The 24,923-nt window shown below is 42.9% G+C and overlaps 1 protein-coding gene across 2 annotated transcripts in view; it reads right to left on the bottom strand.

Moving 5' to 3' along the window:
- Window positions 1–837: 837 nt before the first annotated feature.
- The window catches only part of LOC117543594 (NEDD4-like E3 ubiquitin-protein ligase WWP1), a 41,181-nt gene continuing 17,095 nt past the window's right edge, over window positions 838–24,923 (bottom strand). For both annotated transcript variants that reach the window (XM_034211950.1, XM_034211951.1), the window contains exons 12-25: window positions 9,277–9,331; window positions 8,971–9,055; window positions 8,389–8,517; window positions 7,467–7,539; window positions 7,048–7,119; window positions 6,711–6,799; window positions 6,361–6,520; window positions 6,068–6,201; window positions 5,362–5,502; window positions 5,145–5,265; window positions 4,849–4,953; window positions 4,327–4,423; window positions 4,136–4,208; window positions 838–3,624 (exon numbers count right to left, since the gene is read on the bottom strand). In XM_034211950.1, the coding sequence (XP_034067841.1) occupies window positions 3,525–3,624; window positions 4,136–4,208; window positions 4,327–4,423; window positions 4,849–4,953; window positions 5,145–5,265; window positions 5,362–5,502; window positions 6,068–6,201; window positions 6,361–6,520; window positions 6,711–6,799; window positions 7,048–7,119; window positions 7,467–7,539; window positions 8,389–8,517; window positions 8,971–9,055; window positions 9,277–9,331 (1,434 nt within the window). In that variant the 3' untranslated portion in view covers window positions 838–3,524. The remainder of the gene's footprint in view (window positions 3,625–4,135; window positions 4,209–4,326; window positions 4,424–4,848; window positions 4,954–5,144; window positions 5,266–5,361; window positions 5,503–6,067; window positions 6,202–6,360; window positions 6,521–6,710; window positions 6,800–7,047; window positions 7,120–7,466; window positions 7,540–8,388; window positions 8,518–8,970; window positions 9,056–9,276; window positions 9,332–24,923) is intronic.

Here is a 24,923-nt window from a genome sequence, read left to right as displayed (position 1 = left end):
TTTCTGGTTCTTTATTCGAGGCGCCTCGAAGGCACAGGTCTCACAGAGTATAGGATAGTCTGCAGGAGTGTGCGCAATAGTCACAGAATAGCAAAGCTTATATACAAGATAGGGCGGGCAGACAGAGTTTTGTGTAGCATGGCGGAAATCTGCTTTCACACGGATGTCTCATATTGTTATTAGACACCTGTGTCCTTGAGCTGTAGAAAGTATAACAGTTATTAGCATATGGAAGTTCAAACTTTGTGTGAAGAGGAGTAGTCTCACCAGTCTGCCAAATCAGCTCTGTGGCCTTGAAGCGCTTGAGAATAATAACCCTCATTAGAGTATGCAGAGAAAACAGCATATATCAGGAAATGGTACAGTAGTGTTAGACAATGCTTTTAGAAGCATTTGGTTTTACCATATAAGATAACATAAGAAATTGCCACTACACTTTTCAGTGAGAACATGCCATTTGCCAGTGTTATGCCTATAGAGTGCAGGTTTACTTCGGTGGTAGTAACACACTTCCAAATAAATTAAAACAATGAATAAACTGGCTTGTCTTCATTTTTTTATTTAAGTAAATAGTTGGAACAATAAATTATATCAGAATTACTGGTCTTAACATTTGTATGTCTCTGCAAACCACTCAAGATGCATCCACGTCTGTCCAAAATGTGATCACTTCATCCTATTAAACATGACATTTTCATAATTAGCAGAAGGAAGATATGACCAAAATCGTAACTTTGGACCACAACATTCCAAGTGGATGTGTGTGCCATATTTTAAGGAATTCCGTCTTTGTATTGCTGAGATCTTGTTGACAATTGAACAAAAAATATAACCAGCTTTAAAGATAATCAGATACATTATTTATTATGGTTCTTTCGACAGGCAAGATCCAATCAAAGCAAAGGATAAACCAAGAGCACATTCATTGATTTTTCCTTAAGAACAGAAAAAAAGAAAGGTTGTGAATCCTGAGCAGAAGGTCTCTCGTCCCCCGATAATCACACATGGAAAAAAGAAAAAGGCATGGTCATGGAGGGGGTTTATTTACTTATTTATTTGTATCTCATAAATCCATCTCTCCATTAAAATGGGTTGAAAGCAGATTAAAAATGATTCTTCTATACACATGGTCTCCAGTAAAGGGGCATTCTGTACAGTGTAGTTGGTGTTTACAGTGTGTATCTACACGCGATATGTTACAGGTTGGATGCGTTTCAGGTGGCCTACGCTGCAGTCGGCACAGAAACAAGATCCCTGCTGCATGATCACATACTGACTGATGTTCAGGAACATGACTCAACGTTTCTCTCCATGTGAAACTTCCTCTAACTGGCTGCAGTGAAGGCAACCTGAAACGTCCCATCTATTTCTGATAGAAACAAAAAGGCATCACAGATTTCCATCAATGGAGCGGCGGCTCTGTGTAAATAATTATAATATTTAAGTACTTTATTTACTTTCATTATCTTTATACAATGAATATTCACATACACAGTTGATTTTCTTTGATTACATGTTTCTGTTCAAATTAAGGAAGCACAAAGTTCTGCAGTTTTAACTTCTCTTAAGCCGGCTCCTTTTGCTACAGTAAATGTTTTCTTCATACTGTCGTCCCTCTTTTCAGCAGGGACAGCTGAACGTGTTTTATACATGACTGATAGCTCCTCCTAGAAGACAAGTCAGCTTGCAGTGGCCTGACAACATAACGCCAGAGAAGAGAAGGAAAATGGCATGCCGCTGCCATAGCTGCATTTAGACCACTGACTGAAAGAATGAGCACCAGAGTTTAGAAACAATGGATGGTTAGGCGATGAAAGCAAACGACATGTCCCCTGAAGAGTTAACGGAGATCAAGGACAAAGGGGAGAGTGGGGGTGCAAACAATTAAAACACAGAAGTCTCATCACTCTCCAAACAGGCTTGAGGCTGCTGAGGAGTTGCGTTATTTGGTCTGTGGCACTTTAGTGTCTTGTTAATCATTATTTGTATGTTAAAGGCTATTTTCCAGCAACCTAAGGGATGAACACACATCTGTTTTAAACTAAAGCTAGCTCACCTCAGGAGGAATGAGACTGAACACGGGCTGGATCAATTAAATGGTACGATCCAGAAAGTAGGCTCAGCATGGCTTCAAAGTTATTTTGTCTCCATTACACAGACTTCATTGGACAGTATTGTTACATTCTAACAATCACATACAGGTTTATGACCCAGTCACTACTTCCAGAAGCCCATCAGTTCCCATCAGTTGTGTTTACTGCCTATTTTCATTTTACCTGGCCAGTTTACACTCAGTTTGCGCTCACTGCATGCACCATTTTTTGTTGCTTTTAAGTCATTTAAGACATGACTTAAGAAAGGTTTTTTAAGTCCATAACCTCCTTTATGACCTGAAAATCATTTCCATGTAACTTTGACATTTTTGATGCCATATTAGCTTCAGTTGAGTAATAATGAGAACAGTGTCTTCAAGTTCGTGCACAGATTCATTTGAAGGAGATGCTCTTTAGACCTAATGACAACACAAGATGGCTAAATATCGTATGCTGTGTTTGGTTTCTGATTAACATTTTTCATTTAATTATAATATATTTTACTATTATAATACCTATAACACATGGGCTTAAGTACATTTGATCAAATAAGGATGCCATTGGCTGTCTTATGGCATCTTAGTGGCTTCATAGGCATTAGATCATCAGCCAAGCACACAGGACCCATTGAGCCAGAGTCGTTTTTTTACTTTTTTGTGGAATTGTTTTTGTTGAAACAACTTAATCTTTAAATAAAAACGGAGAGTGTGTAGACTGACTTGCTAACTGAGTCCTTGGCTCACTCTTTTAGTAGCCTTTCTCTGCTAAATGAATGAACTCACATCTTTATCCAAGGACAGATGATGGTGCTTCTTACTAAGTGAGTGAGAGGCTTTCTCTCTGCAGTAAATCCCCAAACACTTTTGATGAGAAAGGAAAGAGGGGCTCATTAAGCAACAAAGCGTCCATGCTGAAATGTCTGTGTGTGTTCAGTGGGTCTCAGCAGTCTTCTTTTCTTCACAGGCAGTCATGCAAGCACGCAAAAAAAAAAATGACTATGATTCAACAGGGGGGGAATAAATTCAGGCACCAGACCCCAATACTACTCTCGCCAGTTAGAAGCTCTATAGAACTAGAGCTTTAAAAGAAGATCGCGCTTCAACTATAAAATCCTCTCCAAAACACTTTTTAGTCTCTTTTGAAAAGCTGCAGTGGGGAGAAAAAGAAAAAAAGTATCCAAGAATTCTGTTTGTAAACAGAGGAGCAGAAATGCTTGCATATTTCATGATGGGGTTTCATATAATATCTAAAGGGATAGGAGGGAACAGGATTGCGGCAAAAACGATGCTGCAAATTAAGATTTGGTTTAAAATGACAAAATAGCTTATATACATTGGTGGTTATCTTGTGCAATTCTTTTTTTGTTTTTGTTTTACTTGGCTGAATAAACAGCGATGGGGGAGGGAGGGAAATGGGAGAGGACTCCTCTCTCTATTCTTGGCCAAATCCTTCGGTTTCCTCGATGGCAAAGAGCAGCTTCTCTTTCAGCTGCTCGAAGCTCTTATAGGGAGGCAAGTCCAGGCGGTTGAAACTGAGACAAAAGGGGAAGATGAAAGATCAGCACAAAAAGGTATGGAGTCTTAGTTATTCAATGAATTGGTTCCTTTTCTTTCCCTCGCATTGATTACATATTAACCAAAGGATATTGAAAGCTTTTATAGTAAATCGCAGGTTGGCTTTCATTTACTTTCCTGACGTACTCATTGACCAAATGGCAGTGACTGGAATATTTCTGTGAAGCTAATGGAGGTGTTAAATATCAGTCCAGTCAGAGCATATCACAGCAAATCCCTGTGAATAGTCATTTACTGAAATCACATGTAGGCAAAACTCTGGTCCCCGATTTTACAGACTGTACAAAACAAATCTTAGTTTGGTTAAGATCCTCGGATAAAAGGATCAATTTAATATACTTGAGAAATGAGAGTAGTTATTATTTCCTCTAATAACTAAAATCACATTGTTATTGTGAAATCATTCAAACTAATTGCGATATTTTCCAAATGGCTCATCCCTTATCAGCGGTAGAGCTTTCTACTCACCATGTGTGGCTCCGAGGAAGCCACGTGTCCTTCCCCACCTTCTCAATGCAGAACTTCTGCGGCCCGTTACTTCCTGCGATGCAAAATAAGATGAGGAATGAGGACATTTAAAACACAAGATAGAAAAGTGCGTAGTTTGCATGCGCAACTCTTGTTGTGTGAATAATTGTGTGGCTCTGCGTGTCACTGACCCATGAGTTCAGCGAAGCCGCCCAGAGGGAGTCTGCAGGTACCAGTAACAAACTGCATGAGCCGCAGCCGCACTTCGTTTTCCACTTCTTTCACCAGCTGCAGGAGGAAGTGACAACACACACACTCATCAGGGTCCACACACTACTGACCAGACAAGCTGTCAACCATCAGATGGCCTGAAACATTTCTAATAAACGGTAATGAATAAAATGGTATTGGAATGAACGTTCAATTCACAGGATCTGGTAGACATTTGTGCAGTCAGCATGCTTATGGCACATTCACTTCAAAAGCTGGAGAGTGGCATTTAACTGAGACAAGGCTGGAGGCACACATGTAATCATCATGCCATTAATTCAGCATCTTGATATGCCAAACCTGTCCATTGCTACGCTGATTTTACCACAATTGTGCCTGAAATCTGAAATCCTTTCAACAAATGGGGAATGGGATCGTAAACGAGAGTTGGGTTTATACTTGTACCCAGTTTTGAAACGAGGTCTGAGTTAGTTTGACCGTACCTGCCAGAACCAGATGATCTGTTTGCTGTTCCGTGTGTAGTGACGGTACACTGTGTTTCTCTGCCAGTCCTGAAGGTCTACCTCCTGCATGCCGCACAGCATCACCTGGACCAAACACACACATCAAAGTCAATCAACGAACCGTGAAACACAAAGTATTTTAAGTAATGATGATTGGGTTCAAAGCTCTGCGGAGTTGGGCAGATTATTGGCATTAAAACAAAAAGGCACAACGTGGTCATCGGCCTCAAATACAGCTCGTCGTTGCACTACCAGCATCAGGATCTGCTGCTCACCTCAAGTTCCTTTTCGTCGAAGTACTGGAGCCACTGAAGTGGAACCACCTCGTTGAAGCCGTCCAGAAAAGCTTTGGTCTGACCTTCAACCCCGCGGGAGAACCTCCACTCTGCCATAAGGCTGCAAAAATATACTTTGTTAGTTTAAAATGTACTCGAAATGATGTGATGAGGGCAGATATAGTTGGCACTTTGATAAAACAGCTGTTAAACTGACCCGATGTACTCCTCCTTGTTCTCCTCGGTGACTAGAACATTGGTGCCGTCGGGTTTGAGGTCATGAGAAGTGATCTTCCCCAGGATCTCCATGTCCACTGAGAAGTACATCTCCAGACCACACTCTTCAATGTTGTTGTCCCTGAGAAGAGTAAAGTAAGAAAGGGGTGAAAACATTTACATGGAATAACAGTGTCTCATTCTTTATATATTTATAAACAACCATGATCTTTGAAGGCTAGTTTGTCCTCCTCTAGAGGTCAATCAAAGTATTTAAAGTGTATCCGTCTAAAAATTAAAAAATGTACCAAACTCAGAGAAAGTTGAAATAATAAATCTTATTTTTGCAGTTTTAGAAAAGTGACACTTGTCTTTTGTTCTTTATTAGGAGTTGTTTTTTGTATGACTCAATGTTGTTGTTTAACAGCGGTGTCTTTATATTAACAAAGTGACATTAAAAGGTTTTTTAAAAAGTCTGAAATGTATTTGGTGATAATTATAAGTAACTCTATGAAAGTGGGAAATAATGCTAATATGTAACTTTATGGATGTTAGCAGAAATGTTTATCGTCTAAAGACATCGGAGCTAGTGAGACACAAGTGCAAAAATGCACTGCACTGACTCTTTAATCAAAGTCTTTACCAAAATGAAATGAAAAACGGACACATGTGCATCCTGAAGGCTGTGCAGAGCAAAGACACATTACCTGATCCATATGAGTGAGTTGTAGAACTCTGGGTCGATGGACTCCAGGTCTTTGAGGATAAGCTTCTTGTTCAGCATGCGTTTGTAGAAAGGCAGAGAGAAGCCTGTGTCGATGAACTTCCCGTGGAAAAGTGCCTGCAGAAAATAATTGTTTGTTTTAAAAGAGAGAACTTAATAAACTTCTTTGTTTAAACATGATGTGTTTATTTCTTATTTGAGTCAACATATTTAAAGTAAAAACTGAATTTGTCATGTTACTTAGCAGCACTATTGGCATGTGTATGTGGGACTTGCCATTGCGATGAAGCGGCCGATGAAGCAGAAGTAGGAGAGGTGGTCCGGGTTGATGGCTGAGGCCGGGTTGATCTGCAGACAGTAGTTGCTCTTGCCCGCGTACTCAAACAGACAGTACATGGGGTTCAGCACTTCATGGGACAACAAGAAGAACCACTCTCTGCAAAGTGGGACAAAAGACCGAGGCAAGGAGATTAAAGTGTATTTCGGGTAATGAAAAGATAACAAAGGAGAGAAAGAGTGGGAGACAAGAATTGAACATGATCAAGAACTACTTACATTTTGCAACAAAAACAAATGTTCTAGTTAAATCATTTTGAATTCACAATATACTTTGTTTTGTACATTACCTGGCTAAGCCTCCATAGTCAAGACCCTCCTCTCCTCTGAAGATAACGTAGAGTCTCCTCCTCAAGTCGTAAGGCTTCAGGGCCATAATCTGATAAACAGAGAAAACACACAAGAACAGGAAGTGACATAGGATTCAAGGATTCTATTGTCATTTGTGCATAGCTACAGTGAAGTTATGACAATCAAAGTCTTCGGCACAGTTGGCACCAGTTTGTCCGATAAAGCAGAAGAAAACTCTGAATGTTGGCTGTGAAGCATCACGGCACTTTATTTGCATTACTGTGTGTGCTGTTTAGCATTAGTTTTAAGCGCACAGTGGTAGAAGGATCGTCTTACTTGCTGGAAGGAGTCTTCAAACAGCGTCTGTCTGGAGACGGTGATCTTCACATGGCTCGGGAGAGCATTTGACTGAACACAGACACAGAGGGGGGAGATATGATTGACAGAGTTAAAAACACATATTCATAATATAATAAGATTGGCATTTTGTCATCTGAAAATCACTGCAAAAAACAGATTCTCTCTCAAGCCAGAACAGAGACATTCAAAAGATATAGCTCCGCCTCAAATATTACAAAACTCAAGTGTAAATGAGGGACTGAAAGATCATCACCCCAACTTTAAAGTCTCTGCAGGGTCTACTGGTCTGCTATAGAATTGGATTACTTTTTGTTATTCAGTCCTGTGTTTATTGACTTTTGTTGTTATTGAGAACCAGCGATGGCGTGATGGAGAAGGACAGAGCAAACACCTACCTGGCACAAGTAGCGAAAATGGGCAAGCTTCCACCGAAAACTGCGTTCATAAGCAATCTGAGGGCCTTTGGTGCTGAAAAGAATGAAAACATTGAAAGAGATCAAACATAAATGCATAAGCTGTTAGATGCTAGTCAATGGATCCTCCAGGGGGTCAACATCTTCAAATCAAATCAAGTTTTATTTATAAACGATTTTTGGTCGAGCCAAAGTGCTGTACATAAAATAAAAATAGCCTACAGTAGAGACACTTTACAACAACAGCACAGATTGTTCAGAATATCAGTATGACAATACGACACCCTCTGTCCTTAGACCCTCACATCGTACAAGGAAACACTTCCAGAGAAAACCCACAGTTTAAAGGGAAACATGGGAGAAACCTCAGGGAGAGCGACAGAGGAGGGATCCCTCTCCCGGGACGGACAGACGTGCAATAGATGCCGTGTGTAAATCGAAGAGATAATACATTTTACAGCATATAGACCGAATGTTAGGAAATGCATGAGTCTGTAATAAGAAGACGAATCCACGAGGATGTCAGCTACAATCCTGTGGAAGGAATCTTCCACATATAATGAAAAACAAATACATGGACGGGTGAAATATGAACTGGTATGATCTCTTGAAGTATTCCGGAGATTAAACAAATGCCCTGAACATCCCTGCGGGCAATAGAGTCTTTGAAATGAAATACCACCAGAGAAACATTTTAGATTTAATATGTATTTTCTTTTACTTATTGGAGCTATATGTAGAAAATTAAAGCAAAACATGACTCCATCTGGTCCTAGTAAAAGTGTTCTCTTTGCACAAGCTCCCATACATTCTTCAGGCGACGGACAAACACAACTTGCAGCAGCTGCTTCTGTTACATTGGAGGTAATGTGTAGCACAAAAACATGGGACAATATGTTCTTACACAGAGGACTTTCCAGTGCGGGGGTCACTGAAAGTGGTGGTTCGCGTGTTGTGATCCACAAAGTAGCGGACTCCTTCCCTTGTGTAACGGATCTCCCAACCTTCAGGAAGAGGATCCTCATTCTGTAGCCTGCACACACACACGGCCAGTTATATACAGGGACTGGCAACTGTTATACATAGAAGATATGTCATAGAACAAGCTAAATCCAAAACATTTTAATACATGTTTTTAACACATTTGAAGTGATGTGAACAGACATTAATCTGTGGGTTGTGATCTTATGTGTAACAAACTAAAGCTGCAGTCAGATTCAAACAGGCAAGCGCCATTTACATTTGTAAAAGTGACACAATGATAATATTTTGAACGTGGACAACACAATTCCACAAGGGTATAAACTCTACCTTTCTGTTTAATCTGATTAGAATAATATTAGGCCAGGCACCTTAAAGCTCCAGGGCATGCTTCTGTTAGTTATAATGCATAATATGACTTTTGTATTTACTTGTATTTCAAGTACTTTCCCACTTCACTACAGCGGCTTTGTGAAAAACAAAGTTGATTTCTTTCTCAGCTTACCCTTGTGTTCGGGGGTCCTCCCACTGCGTTGTCTTGGTGCTATGGTTGACAAAGTACACTCGGTCATTGGAGTCCACTCGCCTCTCTAAAGTTGATCAAAACAGAGTCAGGAATCTGTAGATTAAAAGGCGTAATGGACACTGTGGCCCCTCACTGCGGCGGGACATGTCAGATTATCATCAGTGCTGACAGCTGAGTGAAGGCTTGAGAGGAGAAGGAACTATTTCCCTTTTTAAGAACAGTACATACTGTACAGACACCGAGTGAAAATAAGTTCAGTATTTAGAAGAAAGAAAGTGAACTCACCCCATCCAGGAGGTAGCGGGCCGAGAGGATCATTCTCAGCAGACATCATGGATGCCTGAATGCGAGGGATGCACACAAACACATTCATTTAAAAAACAGGAGGAAGACACAAATCTGGTGAAGAAAAAAAAAAAGAGACTCCACAACAAGGAAACAAGGATCTGGGAAATGAGATACGATCCAAATGAAGTTTTGGTCCTGGGAGAAAGGCCTCTGGTTGCTGGTGTCTGTCTTATGATTTGTGTTGTAAACTAATCATCATCAGTGAAGATGACATCACTGCCGAGATCAAAGACTTAAGAGATGGACCCTATCCGAGATAACCAGATTAGGGCAGAGGAAGGGGCTGGCATACTTTCAATTCTGGCAAGGTAGAATTCTCAGGTAAAAGGAGTTGAGATTTGTATGTGAGGGGTTGCAAAATAAATGCAATAAATCGGATGGAATCTAGAATAGAACAAAAAGATATGTTTTCAAACTCAAATCGGAAACTGGGATTTGATTTCTAAGGTCATCAGGATGAAACGATTGATATTGACTTGCCAATTAGGAAAGAGAAAACATAGTTGTGAGAAAATATTTCAGATCATTTTTCTTTGATTTATATCCATATTGTAGAATCAATTTTGAATTAAGGCTATTTATTAATAAAGAATGCTTTCACTTTCGTCAAACTCACATTGTTCTAATCGCATTAGTATATGAAATACAGTTTTAAGTAGGAATAGGAACGCCTGCACTCTAATGGACAGAAGAAATCAATAACTGAATAAAAACATTCAAGACTTGAAAGTCCCAAGAGCAGTAATTATAAATTATATACACTCAGTAATTATAACATAATTTGTCATTTGTCATTAAAGATATGTAAAAGATATTCTTTGAAAAAGACATTTAAAGATATCAGAAGTGGTCTCATTCAGAGCCACAGAACTTCTTTGTTTTCTGTCTCACTGGGGAAGCACTCGGGAATGGTTGAAGACTTAAAAAGGGGAACGAGCTGATAAAAGCCAGATGGATCCAGTGTTGTCGGGTGATTCAATAATGCATGGAGTTATTTTAGTGTCAAATCTAACGGCTGGAGTTTTGCAGATACAAATTAAATGTATGTACAGTATCATGCCACGGTAAAACTTTAAAGGAAAAGTAACAATGATGAATTAATTAATTTCACAGTTGTAAACTTCTAAGAAAAGAAGGGGTTAAGGCAGGGGTCTCAAACTCAAGGCCCAGGGGCCAAATCCGGCCCGCGACTTCATTTTATGTGGCCCCGCAAGAGCTTGCAAAGAATATAATACGGTTACATGCCGCTTTACAGAAGCAGGTTGCCCATAAACTACATGTCCCACAATTAGGGGTGTAACGGTTCACAGAAGTCACGGTTCGGTTCATACCTCGGTTTGGGGGTCACGGTTCGGTACGGGTTCGGTACAACAAGGAAAAGCAAAAAAAGTTCCAAATGCATAATTTTTTTGCTGTTATTTATTTTTAACAGTAGTGCAAGTTTAGAACTCTAACATTTGAAATCATTAACTGTATTACACAGTTAAAAACAAACCACAAACAGTTAGGGCCGCCCCTCCCTACAGGCCAATCACGCAGGCTGCATGGGGCCCCGCCCAGAGGGCCTCAGCTGCTGTGCGCAGTTCTCCGCTCAGTTCTCTGCTCAGTTCTCCGCTCACCCCCCACGAGAGTGAGAGTGAGAGGTGACAAGGGGAGCACGTCTGTAACCCGACACCGTTGCAATGAATCAACATCTGACCAATCACGGCTTTGATACGGCCACTAGTGCAGGTGAAGAGATGTCGGTGAAAAGACAGTTTCAGTCCGGCGCAAGCAAGAGGGAAAAAAAAAAAAAACATGAAGAAACTAGAGCATCACTCAAAGGTGGGTTATTGTATGAGTCAAATGTACAACTTGCGAATGTTGTATAAGTCAAATTGCCATATTAAAACATCAGCTGCAATTCACGACATGAAGAAGGCAGTCTAGCATATAGGCTAATGGAGATGCAGTTATTTCCAGCATTCTTTATTTAGCATTCATTCAAGTATGTTATGCCTCTTATCTGCTAATGTACAGGAGGAAGAGTGATACACTGTCTGTCTAGTTGGCTTACATAACAGTTAAAGTTTACAGCCTAAAAAACGTGGAGCATTTTTTCCCCTTTTATTCATTTTTATGTCAATTTGCACATTTCATGGTGATGCTCAGCCCCTCCTCTCAGTCATCATCATGTCAACCACAACACAGAGAAATACTGATAGAAATGTGTGTGTAGTTGTTGGTACATTGCTGACAGAGGGAACTACGTTTGAATATAGATTTAAGAAATATCAGTTTTTGAGCATGTCATAAGCATGTTTTGTCTTGACTATATTACAAATATATTATAATAAAACAATATAGTATTTATATTATTGAAATGATTATGATTATTATTATTAGTAGAAGTCGTTTATTTGCATTAATTATATTGTAATCTTTTTGAGGCTAGCAGGGCTCGAGCTTAAGGACGTCCCGTCGTCCCGGGGCCGGAAAAAAATAGTGTCGGGGAGGATAAAAAATAATTTTGGGACGAATTTGGGACGAGAGTTCAAATAAAAATACCCTGCTAACTCTACTACAAACGGTGATGGAAATGAAACCGACTGCACGTTTTGTGTAGTACAGTTATTAAACCTCCTTGTCAACATAAACACACACGCACAAAACATTTAGAAACCTGCGAAATACACACACATGTAGCTACAGCTGTGCCGCTGGCTGTCAGCCAGCCGCCCAGCTGGCTGTGCCCTCGAATTACTGGCGGGTCTAGCTATGTACTGAGTGTGTGTATTTTGCGGGTTGAGTGATGTACAATGGCAACCCGTGGAGGAATTATGAAATGTTTTACCATTACATCACAAAAACGCACAGCAGAACCAGACCCTGGAGCGCCGGCCTCTTTATTTACTTACTCCTCTTCATCCCCTATGGGTAATAAGGCTGAGATGAGAACTCTCCATCGTATTTAGTCCTTAGCAATATGCTGCGCCTCTTCCCATGTAGGGATGGGTACCGAGCCCCGGTATTAAACGGGCCCCGGGCCGGAATTATTAAAGACAGTGGTAACGTTAAGCTCCGACGTTATCGGACTTTTTATCGGTACTGGAGACATTTAAAAAATATACGTCATATGTATTATTGCTACATACACATTATATCGCAGTTTTAGTTTCACAATAAGACTACAACATGCGTCTATGACAGGGGTGCCCAACCTTTTTTTAACCGAGAGCTACTTTTAAAGTTGCCAGTCTGCCGAGATCTACCAGGCCGAATAGAGACGTAGCCATTACTGACAGCCTACTACCAGGTAAATACACACTTCTACTTGTATAAAACTGACCTTCGTACGATTAATACTTCATAAAATAATGCCTTTATCTTACCTCTTTCTAATCTACACACATACAAGTATTTAACTGAAGTTACACAACAGTGTTGTTGATACAGAGTTGGAGTTTATTCACACGTCACATACTACAGTGGGTAATGTTTTCAAGAAACATTGAAGTGCTGCCACATATGACACAGGAAAAAAAGAAAAGACTCTGAACCCTTTCTTTGCCATTATATAAAAATAGTGTTGCTACAAAAGTATAAATGAGGCTTACTAATAAGACAACTCAGATCTGAGGCTACACAGGAATCTGCTGCAACAGTGCAATAAAAAAGACAAAATTAATAGAATCAAACCCTTTTTTTGTTGCATTTTAGTAGATTATAAAAAGAAATGCCTTTAAAAAATAGGATGCAAGCAACACTAGTTTCTTAACCTGAATTGATAATGGACTATAATCAATTTAAGTTTGCATTCTTATACCATTTTGTACAATAATTATAATGAATAAGTTCAAACAAACTAAAACTTACAGCTGATTAATAACGGTATCCAACTTGAGTTTTTATTATATCAAAAACCTGTTTTTTACTGTCCCCCAAAAGCGCGTCGGCAGCCTCCAGGAATGCTTCTTTCACAACTTCGCAGTCTTTGAAAGACTTCATGTGTTTCTCAAGAACGTGACTGCCACGATAAGATGCTATGGTAGCAGCCTTGCTCTTGTTGTTGGGCCTGGTGGAAATGGACTGCTGTGCATTTAGCTGTCCTTTCAGGCCCCTCCCCTTTTGGAGCGTAGGGCAGAATTAGGAGGGAATTCCGTCTCGTAGCGTTTGTGCACTGTTTTGAAATGCCGCTCCTAAATTACTCTTCTTCGATAAAGCCACGCTCGCATTGCAGATGAGACAGATGGACTTTGAATTGGAATAAATACAAAAATAATCATCCTCCCACTCGGAGTGAAGATTATATATGTTTTGCTTCTGCCATAATTGCGGTCTTGTTTGTGTGCGGACTGTCACTCCTGTTGATACAGACAACGTTAGCGAATTAGTGCACTGCCCACTAGCCACGCCCCGACACATGGGGTCACGGCGGCCAATCACAAAGCTTTGATGCGTTCAAGTGCATTATTCTGGCACAGGAAGATTATGTTACAGGACATTAACGATAAAACTGAATATTGTTGTTCTATTTTTAGACACATCTCGCGATCGACTGGGAATCTCCCCGCGATCGACCGGTCGATCGCGATCGACTGGTTGGGCACCCCTGGTCTATGATGTATTTTCGAGCTTTCCAATCCAGACGAGATCTCTCTCTCCCGTCTGTGTGCGAGGGGGCGGGGCCGTTTGTAAAGGTCTCCTGACTGTGTTACAGACTGTCATCCTGGTTAGTGGTTACTCTGGGTTCTGTCTTCAGGACAGAGTGTTGGATTGTTTTGTTAATTGGATGGGACTTGATCCTCTCTGAAGAACCAGCACCTTACCGTGGTAGAGAGGTTTGTGTGCCCTGATGAACCTGGGGGCTGTGTTGTCTGGAACCTTGTGTTCCTGGTAGGGTTTCCCATGGCAAATTGGTCTCAGGCAAGGGGCCAGACTAAGATTGGTTCAAAAGACCTCATGAAAGACGATACAAGAAGTGAGGATACCCGGCCCGGAGGAAGCCCGGGGTCCCCTTCTGGAGCCAGGCCCAGAAGGAGGACTCGTCGGCGAGCGTCTGGTGGCCGGGCTTGCCACGGAGCCCGGCCGGGCCCAGCCCGAAAAGGCAACGTGGGCAACACCTCCGCTTCTCCGTCCCGCGGGCCCACCACCTACGGGAAACATCAATGGGGTCGGGTGCGCTGCCAGAAGGGTGGCAGTGAAAGCGGAGGGTCTCGACGGACCAGACCCGGGCGACAGAAGCTGGCTTTGGGGACGTGGAACGTCACCTCTCTGGGGGGGAAGGAGCCGGAGCTTGTGCGGGAGGTGGAGCGTTACCAGTTGGATCTGGTTGGGCTCACCTCTACGCACAGCGTCGGCTCTGGAACCTTACTTCTGGATAGGGGTTGGACTCTATTCTTCTCCGGAGTTGCTCAAGGTGTGAGGCGCCGGGCGGGTGTGGGGATACTCACAAGTCCCCGGTTAGGTGCTTCGTTGTTGGAGTTTACCCCAGTGGACGAGAGGGTCGCCTCCCTACGCCTGCGGGTTATGGGGGGGAAAACTCTGACTGTTGTGTGTGCTTATGCACCCAACAGCAGTTCAGAGTATACGGCCTTCTTGGAGACCCTGGAAAGAGTCCTGTATGGGGCTCCTGAAGGGGACTCTTTAATCTTGCTGGGAGACTTCAACGCACATGTGGGCAATGATGGAGACACTTGGAGGGGCGTGATTGGGAGGAACGGCCCCCCTGATCTGAACCGGAGTGGTGGTTTGTTACTGGACTTCTGTGCTAGTCATGGATTGGCCATAACAAACACCATGTTCGAACATAAGGATGCTCATAAGTGTACGTGGTACCAGAGCACCCTAGGCAGAAGGTCCATGATCGATTTCGTTATCGTATCATCGGACCTGAGGCCGTATGTTTTGGACACTCGGGTAAAGAGAGGGGCGGAGTTGTCAACTGATCACCATCTGGTGGTGAGTTGGGTCGAGTGGCGAGGGAAGCCTCTGGATAGACCTGGTAAGCCCAAACGTGTAGTTCGGGTGAACTGGGAACGTCTGGAGGAGGCCCAAGTTCAGGAGGCCTTCAACTCACACCTCCGGCGGAGCTTTTCGGGCATTCCTGTGGAGGTTGGGGACATTGAACCAGAGTGGTCGGTGTTCAAAGCCTCTATTGCCGAAGCCGCGGCGGGGAGCTGTGGTCTCAAGGTCCTAGGTGCCTCAAGGGGCGGTAACCCTCGAACCTCCTGGTGGACACCGGTGGTCAGGGAAGCCGTCCGACTGAAGAAGGAGGCCTTCAGGGATTTGTTATCCCGGGGGACTCCCGAGGCAGTTGCAAGGTACCGACAGGCCCGAAGGGCAGCAGCCTCATCCGTGGCCGAGGCAAAGCAGCGGGTGTGGGAGAAGTTCGGAGAAGACATGGAGAAGGACTTTCGGGCGGCACCAAAGTTGTTCTGGAAAACTGTCCGACACCTCAGGAGGGGGAAGCAGGGAACCATCCAAGCTGTGTACAGTAAGGATGGGACGTTGTTGACCTCAATTGATGGAGTGTTGGGGCGTTGGAAGGAACACTTTGAGGAACTCCTAAACCCGACAACTCCGCCCTCTATGTTAGAGGCAGAGCTGGAGTATGACGAGGGATCAACACCAATCTCCCGGGGGGAGGTCACTGAGGTCGTCAAACAACTCCACAGTGGCAAAGCCCCGGGGGTGGATGAGATCCGCCCGGAAATGCTGAAGGCTCTGGGTGTTGAGGGACTGTCATGGTTGACACGTCTCATCAACGTTGCGTGGAAGTCGGAAACAGTACCGAAGGAGTGGCAGACCGGGGTGGTGGTTCCCCTATTTAAAAAGGGGGATCAGAGGGTGTGTGCCAATTACAGAGGCATCACACTACTCAGCCTCCCCGGGAAAGTTTACTCTAAGGTACTCGAAAGGAGGGTCAGGCCGATTGTCGAACCTCAGATTGAGGAGGAACAATGCGGATTCCGTCCTGGTCGTGGAACGACGGATCAGCTTTTTACTCTCGCAAGGATCCTGGAGGGGGCCTGGGAGTACGCTTATCCGGTCTACATGTGTTTTGTAGACTTGGAGAAGGCGTATGACCGAGTTCCCAGGGAGTTACTGTGGGAGGTGCTGCGGGAGTATGGGGTGAGGGGGTCTCTACTCAGGGCCATCCAATCTCTGTACTCCCAAAGCGAGAGCTGTGTCCGGGTCCTCGGCAGTAAGTCGGACCCATTTCCGGTGAGGGTTGGCCTCCGCCAGGGCTGCGCTTTGTCACCAATCCTGTTTGTAATATACATGGATCGGATTTCGAGGCGTAGTCATGGGGGAGGGGGTCTGCAGTTCGGTGGACTAAGGATTGCACCACTGCTTTTTGCAGATGATGTGGTTCTAATGGCTTCATCGGTCTGCGACCTTCAGCACTCACTGGATCGGTTCGCAACCGAGTGTGAAGCGGCTGGGATGAGGATCAGCACCTCCAAATCTGAGGCCATGGTTCTCAGCAGGAAACCGATGGACTGTCCACTCCAGGTAGGGAATGAGTCCTTACCCCAAGTGAAGGAGTTCAAGTATCTCGGGGTCTTGTTCTCGAGTGAGGGAACAATGGAGCGTGAGATGGGCCGGAGAATCGGAGCAGCGGGAGCGGGTACTGCAGTCGCTTTACCGCACCGTTGTGACGAAAAGGGAGCTGAGCCAGAAGGCAAAGCTCTCGGTCTTCCGGGCCATTTTCGTTCCTACCCTCACCTATGGTCATGAAGGATGGGTCATGACCGAAAGAACGAGATCGCGGATACAAGCGGCCGAGATGGGTTTTCTCCGCAGGGTGGCTGGTGTCTCCCTTAGGGATAAGGTGAGAAGTTCGGTCATCAGGGAGGGACTCGGAGTTGAGCCGCTCCTCCTTCGCGTCGAAAGGAGCCAGTTGAGGTGGTTCGGGCACCTAGTTAGGATGCCACCTGGGCGCCTCCCTAGGGAGGTGTTCCAGGCACGTCCAGCTGGGAAGAGACCAAGGGGTAGACCTAGGACCAGGTGGAGGGATTATATCTCTTCGCTGGCCTGGGAGCGCCTTGGGATCCCCCAGTCAGAGCTGGTTGATGTCGCCAGGGAAAAGAAAGTTTGGGGCTCTCTGCTGGAACTGCTACCCCCGCGACCCGATCACGGATAAGCGGGAGAAGATGGATGGATGGATGGATGGATGGGACTTGATTGGAGTCAATATTAGAGTAATTTTCTCATTTGTGTGTTTGTTTAAATATATTTGGCCTTTGTTTATGTGATTGAATGATTTACTCAAATAAAAAGGTTGATGAATTATCATCTAATGATTTGTATGATGTTTTATTTATGTTAAAGGTCACTTTGAATGATTTTAACTAATGATAATGTAGAAAAACTAACATTGTAAATTCGGGACGGTCCACATTAATTTCGGGACGGCTTAGATTGTATTTCGGGACGGTTCCGGGAGGATGGGAAAAAAGGTTAGTCGAGAGCCCTGGGCTAGTATTTGGCAGGAAATGCAGACGTATTCACCTGTAAACGCATAGGCCTACTGAGCGACATACATGCACATTTACCATTTACCTCACTGTATAAAAAAGTAACTGTGTTGATAATAATAATAAACAGGAATTATATTTGCAAAGTAGCCGACTTTGTTTCCAAAAAAAAAATGTTCACTCCTGTCGGGTGGGAGGGGATCTCATCTCACAATGACGCTTGGGGCCCTCATCTCACAATGTCGCTTGGGGCCCCAAGTTGGCCAGGGGCGGCCCTGAGTAACACACACTCAGATGGCCATATTATTTATATTGGCTAATGTCAAACTAAAAGGTTAAATAAGCTGTACAACTAAAAAGACTGTCTTGAAAATATTAAAATAAATAATAAGAAAGTGTTTCAATCACAATCAATAATAGGCAATACAGAACTGTATAACATCTCCTGATGTCAAAATATAAAATAAATACAATGATAAATATAAAACAAAATAAAATCTCTACCTTTAGGAGCAATGTCTAACATGTGTAATTAACTTGTGAGTGTGTGAGGCCATTATGCCTAAATAAAGGTACTCAAGCTTTACTCTATTTTCAAGTTTTTCTTCAAAAAGATGAGTTTGTCTACGTTGTCAGTAGTGAGGGCGGATCTGATGGCGGTAACTATGTCACCTGCCGTCGAGAAAACCCTCTCGCTGGGGACTGAGACTGACTCAGATGTGATTGAGCATGTTTGACGTGTTACCACTAGCTGTCACTAGCTGTCGAACAACGCCGACACACCGTCCTCGTCCGATCCACAACTCGCACCCCATCATTGTTGTAGTCCACAGGGAACCCGAAATGTTCCCACACAGCTGATTTAAAAGAAGCAGGTGGGTCTTCTAGCTCCTGTGTGTTGTGTGAACTCGCCATAGCTAACTTTTCTTCTTCATGTATTGTGTTCGTTTTGTTCTTGTTCTTCATTTGTTATTTACGGGCGGCTGGCTTTTAGGCGAAATACCGCCCCCTGGATTATATATAGTGTAATACTGCCCTGAGTGACAGACTTTTTTCCCACTCGTAAAAAAAGGCGTATTCGCCGTGTGACTGCATGTGCCGAATCGTGACGTCCGAACCGTGACGGTACGGGACGAATACCGTTACATGGGGGTGTTGAAAATAATCAATCAATCAATTTATGTTATTGATTTCTGAAGCACTTTCTAAATAATAAAAAGAGAGTTCATATGTATTTACTGCATGTATGCATTGATGAAAAATAAGCCATGTGCAGTAATATAGAAAATTGAGGATGCAACGCATTGGTATGAATCGTGATGCATCGGGATATCGAATTGAATCGAGTCGTTGACAGGATAATCGTAATCGAATCGAATCGTGAGACCAGTGAAGATGCACAGCCCTAGCCGTTACACCCCTACCAGAGATGGGGACTCGAGTTTGTGACTCGGACTCGAGTCGCACTTAAGTCGCACACACAGACACTTGAGACTTGACTTGGACTCCTGCTCAAAAGACTTCGGACTCGACTTGGACTCGTGTTTTGGGACTCGTGAACAATCATTGTGTTCTATTTTTGGCGTATTAACATTGAGGAAACTCTGAAACGTCAGGTGCGCGCCTCTCGCACTACCTCATGGTAACACCATGGCGACCGGCGGCACACCTGCAGCTGTACCGCTTGTAATTAGGTTCAACTATAAAAACTTCGACCAAAACGCCGGCGGCACCAACAAAAGGAGCGCACACTGCAAAGTCTGCAATATTAAAATCAAGGATGCTGGTGCAACAACGTCAAATTTCATCAGGCACTTGAAAACTCACCCGGAGAGGTCAGTCACATTAACGCATATGGACGGTTAGCAAACATGTTTAGCTCAGCATCAGCTATGTAATGTTAACTTAGCTTGCTACTAGCTTTGTAACTGAATATTTGAAAAGATGAGTGAATGTTTGCTTGTCACACTTGTTTGCGTTGAGTGGCGTTGACATCCAACTCTTGACATGACATAAAAAAGGTCGGTAACGTTAATCATTACGTTCCGCTGCCACCATCTACCGGCTAACGTTAAACGTAGAAAAATACATAGTTACATACATAAATACATCTGTCGGTTTATAGGCAGGTTACAGGTTTATTGTTGACCACGTAACGTTAATGTTACAGGTTTATCAGGTTACCATTACACTGGGTTTGAGTGAGAGGATAGAGGAATATGTTTATTTATAGTAGACTTAAAATATGTCATTAGAGACCCAGTGTAATTAAACAATACAGTTGCAGAGGTCAAATTTTAACATTTTTGTCCACTGGCCAAATGGCTAGCCTAGTGAATGTTGAAATGTTACCAGCCACTCAATAGATTGCCATTGTTATTTGTGGCTGGTGCGTGCAACATACAGTACCAGCCACTTGCATGATTTACCAGCATTTGGCTGGTAAATGGTGTTAATGGTAGATATCTCTTTTGGAACAGGTCAGGTTTTAATATCACCAGTTCAGTATATTTCAGATACAGTAAATGCTTTGAATTTCTTAGATATAGCTGTGCAGTATTCTTAACAGACTGGATAGCAGCAGACAATAGAAGGCTTATTACAACCAGAAGAGACATGAGACTTTTATTTTTTAGAGACGTGAGACTTGACTTGGACTCGTGACCAAAGACTTGAGACTTGATCAAGTCTCACCCCACAAAGACTTGAGACTTGACTTGGACTCGTGACCAAAGACTTGAGACTTGACTTGGACTTGCAAAAAAAGACTTGTGAACATCTCTGACCCCTACCCACAATGCATCTCATTTTGTGGCATGCGCACTGAAGAGACTTGCAATTATTTGCCCTGGACTTCTGCTTTCAGACGTAGTTAATGACTAAGTTATTATCCTATCCGATAATAATCCAATTCAGAGGCAATAATGTAATATAATACTGTTAGAGCCATTTTACCTTTTGTTATTATTGTCTGAATGTTAGGCTTAATAATAATATAAATTAGATTATACTGTAAATTATCGGCTATTTTTGTGAGTCACATTATGGTTTAAAATGCATTCATTTAAGGCTCACTTATAATTTGTTATATGTGCGTCAGTATCACGTGCATGGCGATGCCTATATATGGTAGGTTGATAGGACACAGCTGGGGGTGATAGACGGGGAAATGGAAAAGTCTTTTGACCGTGTTCTTTTTGTTACTTTGGAAAATGATACACCTTTTAGTTACTATGAAGCGAAGAAATGTGTCCTCCTGTATGTACCGTGTGGATCAATGAATAAAGCTCATCTGATTCAACTACGATCTCCGCTGAATTGTTTGGAAACAAAGAGAGGCGCGTCAAAACCCACAACCCCGATAGAGGTGGCTATTAAATTGTAGACAAGGATCAAGACGCCACCACATTAGTCAAAAGACTCCGTAAGCTGTGGATAAAGACTTCGAAGGACAAGCACAGGATTCGTGTGGATTTCAGCTCTGCTTTGGAAACAGCGAACGGACGTTCTAAAGTGCCGAGGAGGAGGCCGTGAGTAAACCATGCCGGCCCGGAATTTATTAATGAAACGCTGTTTACAACGGGATCGCTTCGTCAAACAATGCAAGTACTTATGTGTGCATAGTTACGGATGTTTGACAAAACTAAACGGGAAATCCATCCAGTGATATCCTGATGCTTACTGAAGATAATCCGCAATTGCTGTTGGAATGCTTAAACAATGAAATGCATTAACGAACTATCACGCAGTTAAGGAAGCGGACGTTAAAGGAATATTTGGCACAAAAACAGGATTCGCGAAGAGCTGTTCTTGGAAATATTAATGACTTTATTTCATGTGGATTAAGTGAAGAAAAAATAAAATAAACAATGGATCCTGATATACCTCCAGCTGATGTTGCCGCGGCAGAGGAGAGATATACAACTCTCAGCCAATCGCGAAGAGGAAAACTTGGAGCATGCACCCGCAGAATGAATGAAATTAACCCATTACTGGTGCGAGGTGGAAATATGGAAAAGGTGGATGAAGCTGTTGCAACGTTCAAGATGTTAATGAATTTATGGAATGTCATGGAATTGTTCAAATGCTTTTATCTGAGGAAATAAGGGAAACAGAGAGTAGATTGGTATGAACCAAAAATGTCTGCATTCACGAATTTCCTTAAGGATGTGGAAATGTGGAAAAGCTCTCAAATGGATCCTCAGATACGGATTGAACCCCATGACAGTGTTTCCAATGCATCAACCAGGAGGAGCTCAAAAGCAGGATCAGCTACTTCTTCTGCTTCCTCAATCCACCTGAAAATGGCCACAGAAAGAGCTGCCCTCCTTGCAGGATTAAAAGAAAAGCATGCATTTGAAATGGGAAAGGCTCAACTGCAAGCTCAACTGCAAGCTCAACTGCAAGCTAGATCCGAACGGATAGAAATGGAAGCCAGCCTAGCTGAATGTGATGCAAAAATGAAAGTCCTGGAGCACTTTGAGACTGGTTCACAAAATCCAACACAAGGCAAATATGATGGCATGAATGACTATTTAAAGGACTACAGATTAAAAACACATATGTCAATGGATGCAGAGCCGTCTCCAATTTCCTTTGCTGAGTTCGGAGCCATTCCCAAGACACCACTTCAAAGGCTTCTACACCAACAACCAAGACCACCAGAAAATATTGATAATGCAAATCAAAGCTCTCAACAAACAGCTAGAGATGCAGGAATTACAGGGACAAATACTAATGACAATTTCCTGACTGCGATGCAAAGACAAAATGACATTGTTAATTTACTTGTACTTCAACAAAAACAAGCATCACTGCCCACTAGGGAAATCCCAGTCTTTGATGGCAATCCCCTGAATGATCAAATATTTGTGAGGGCATTTCAACATGGCATTGAGGAGAAAACCACCAGTAACCAGGATCGATTATATTACCTGGAACAATATACTTCGGGATCCTGCAGGGAACTGGTGAGAAGCTGCCTTCAACATGGATGCTAATAGTGGCTTTGCTGAAGCTAAGAGACTGCTAAAAGTGCATTTTGGAGATGAGCTCAAGATAGCAAGCGCATATATGGGAAAAGCTCTCAACTGGAACACTATAAAGGCAGAGGATGGAAAGTCACTGCACTGTTATGTACTTCTGAGAGGCTGCTGTAATGCAATGAGGGATCTGCAGAACATGGAGGAGCTGGACCTGCCATCCAACCTACGGCTCATTCTTTCAAAGCTACCTTACAAACTAAGGGAGAAGTGGAGAACAGCAGCTTGTGATATTCTGGAGCGGAGCCATGAAAGAGCAAGATTACCTGACCTTGTTGTATTTATTGAAAGACAAGCTAGAATACTTCAAGACCCTCTCTTTGGTGACATTCCCGATCAACTTAACAGTACAAAGGCGGCTTTTAAGACCAAGACTCTTGTTGATTCATATCGAAATAAGAGCAAAGGGAGCAGTTTTGCAACCACAGTGGCTATAGTGTCAGACAGCCGTGCAGAGAAACTCAAAGAAGACAAATATCCTGTTAAAAGCTACATTTCCTCCACTAACAAGGACACCTCATGTACTTTTTGTACAAGTAAACATCCTTTAGCTGAATGCCATAAAATACATTCAGTATCTCATGAAGCTAAAATTGAGTTTCTGAAAGAGAAGGGACTATGCTTTGGCTGCCTGAAGGTGGGGCACTTGAGCAGGAACTGTAACAGAAGAATGACCTGTCAAATCTGTCATGCTAAGCACCCAACTATTCTGCACATTAAAAGATCTTCAAAGCCTGAAACTGAGAACTTTAAACATGATAAGGCAGAGCAGCAGAGTGGGGGAGCAAGGCCTGATGAGACATCCATCAGCAGTGCTCTTGTTTCAGTAGGAGAAGGTGAAGGAATCGGGGCTGGTAAAGACAGCATACTTGCCATAGTGCCAGTGAAGGTGAAACTCTGCCATGGAAATAAAAGCATACTGACCTATGCATTCCTGGACCCTGGTAGCACCGACACATTTTGCACAGAAGGGCTCATGAGGCAGCTTGGTGCTAGAGGACGGAGAACTGAAGTCCTTCTTCAAATGATGGGAACAGAGAAAACAGTCAGGAGTTTTGAGGTAACAGGTCTAGAAGTGGGACATATGGAAGATGGCACATATATAAACTTGCCCAAGGTTTACACTCAGAACAAAATCCCTGTTACCAAAAGAAACATTCTTACCCAGGCGGACCTCAAGAAATGGCCTTATCTGCAGGACATCCAAATAAAAGAAATAGATGCTGACGTGGGACTTCTTATTGGAGTAAATACTCCAAAGGCTATGGAACCATGGAGAGTTATAAATAGCCAAGGAAATGGCCCATATGCAGTGAAAACACTGTTAGGATGGGTCGTTAATGGTCCACTTAATGCTTCCACAGATCTGGATGATGAAACCGCCGTGGCATTAGTGAACAGGATCTCAATTGTTCACCTTGAGAAGCTAATTGAAAAACAATATATTAACGACTTTCCAGAGAAAGAGTATGAAGAGGAAAGACAAATGTCAGCTGATGACCGAAAGTTCATGCAGATTGTATCAAGCTCGGTTTCTCTTAAAGATGGCCACTACAATTTACCTCTTCCTCTAGATAATCCAAACATTATCATGCCAAACAACCGCCAAATGGCAGAGCAACGAGCAATGTCACTAAAAAGGAAATTCCAGAAGGATCAGACCTATGCAGCTGAGTATAAAGGCTTTATGAGTGACATTATCAAAAAAGGATATGCAGAGAAAGTACCATCGGACGATCAACATGTGGAAAACGGCAAAGTGTGGTATATACCCCATCATGGTGTCTATCATAAACGTAAAAAAACGATCCGTGTGGTCTTTGATTGTGCATCATCCTATAAAGGCAAATCCCTCAACAGTGTACTCCTTCAGGGCCCTGACTTGGCAAACTCATTGATTGGTGTTCTACTCAGGTTCCGTCAAGAGCCCATCGCCATTATGGCAGATATTGAGGGGATGTTTCACCAAGTGCGTGTAAACGAGGAGAACATAAACTTGCTGAGATTCCTGGGGTGGCCTGAAGGAGAAACCAGCACAAATCTGGAGGAATACCGGATGAGGGTCGATCTCTTCGGAGCT

Source organism: Gymnodraco acuticeps, unplaced genomic scaffold (assembly GCF_902827175.1).
Source record: "Gymnodraco acuticeps unplaced genomic scaffold, fGymAcu1.1, whole genome shotgun sequence".
NCBI lineage: Eukaryota > Metazoa > Chordata > Actinopteri > Perciformes > Bathydraconidae > Gymnodraco > Gymnodraco acuticeps.
This window is presented reverse-complemented; position numbering and strand designations above follow the sequence as displayed.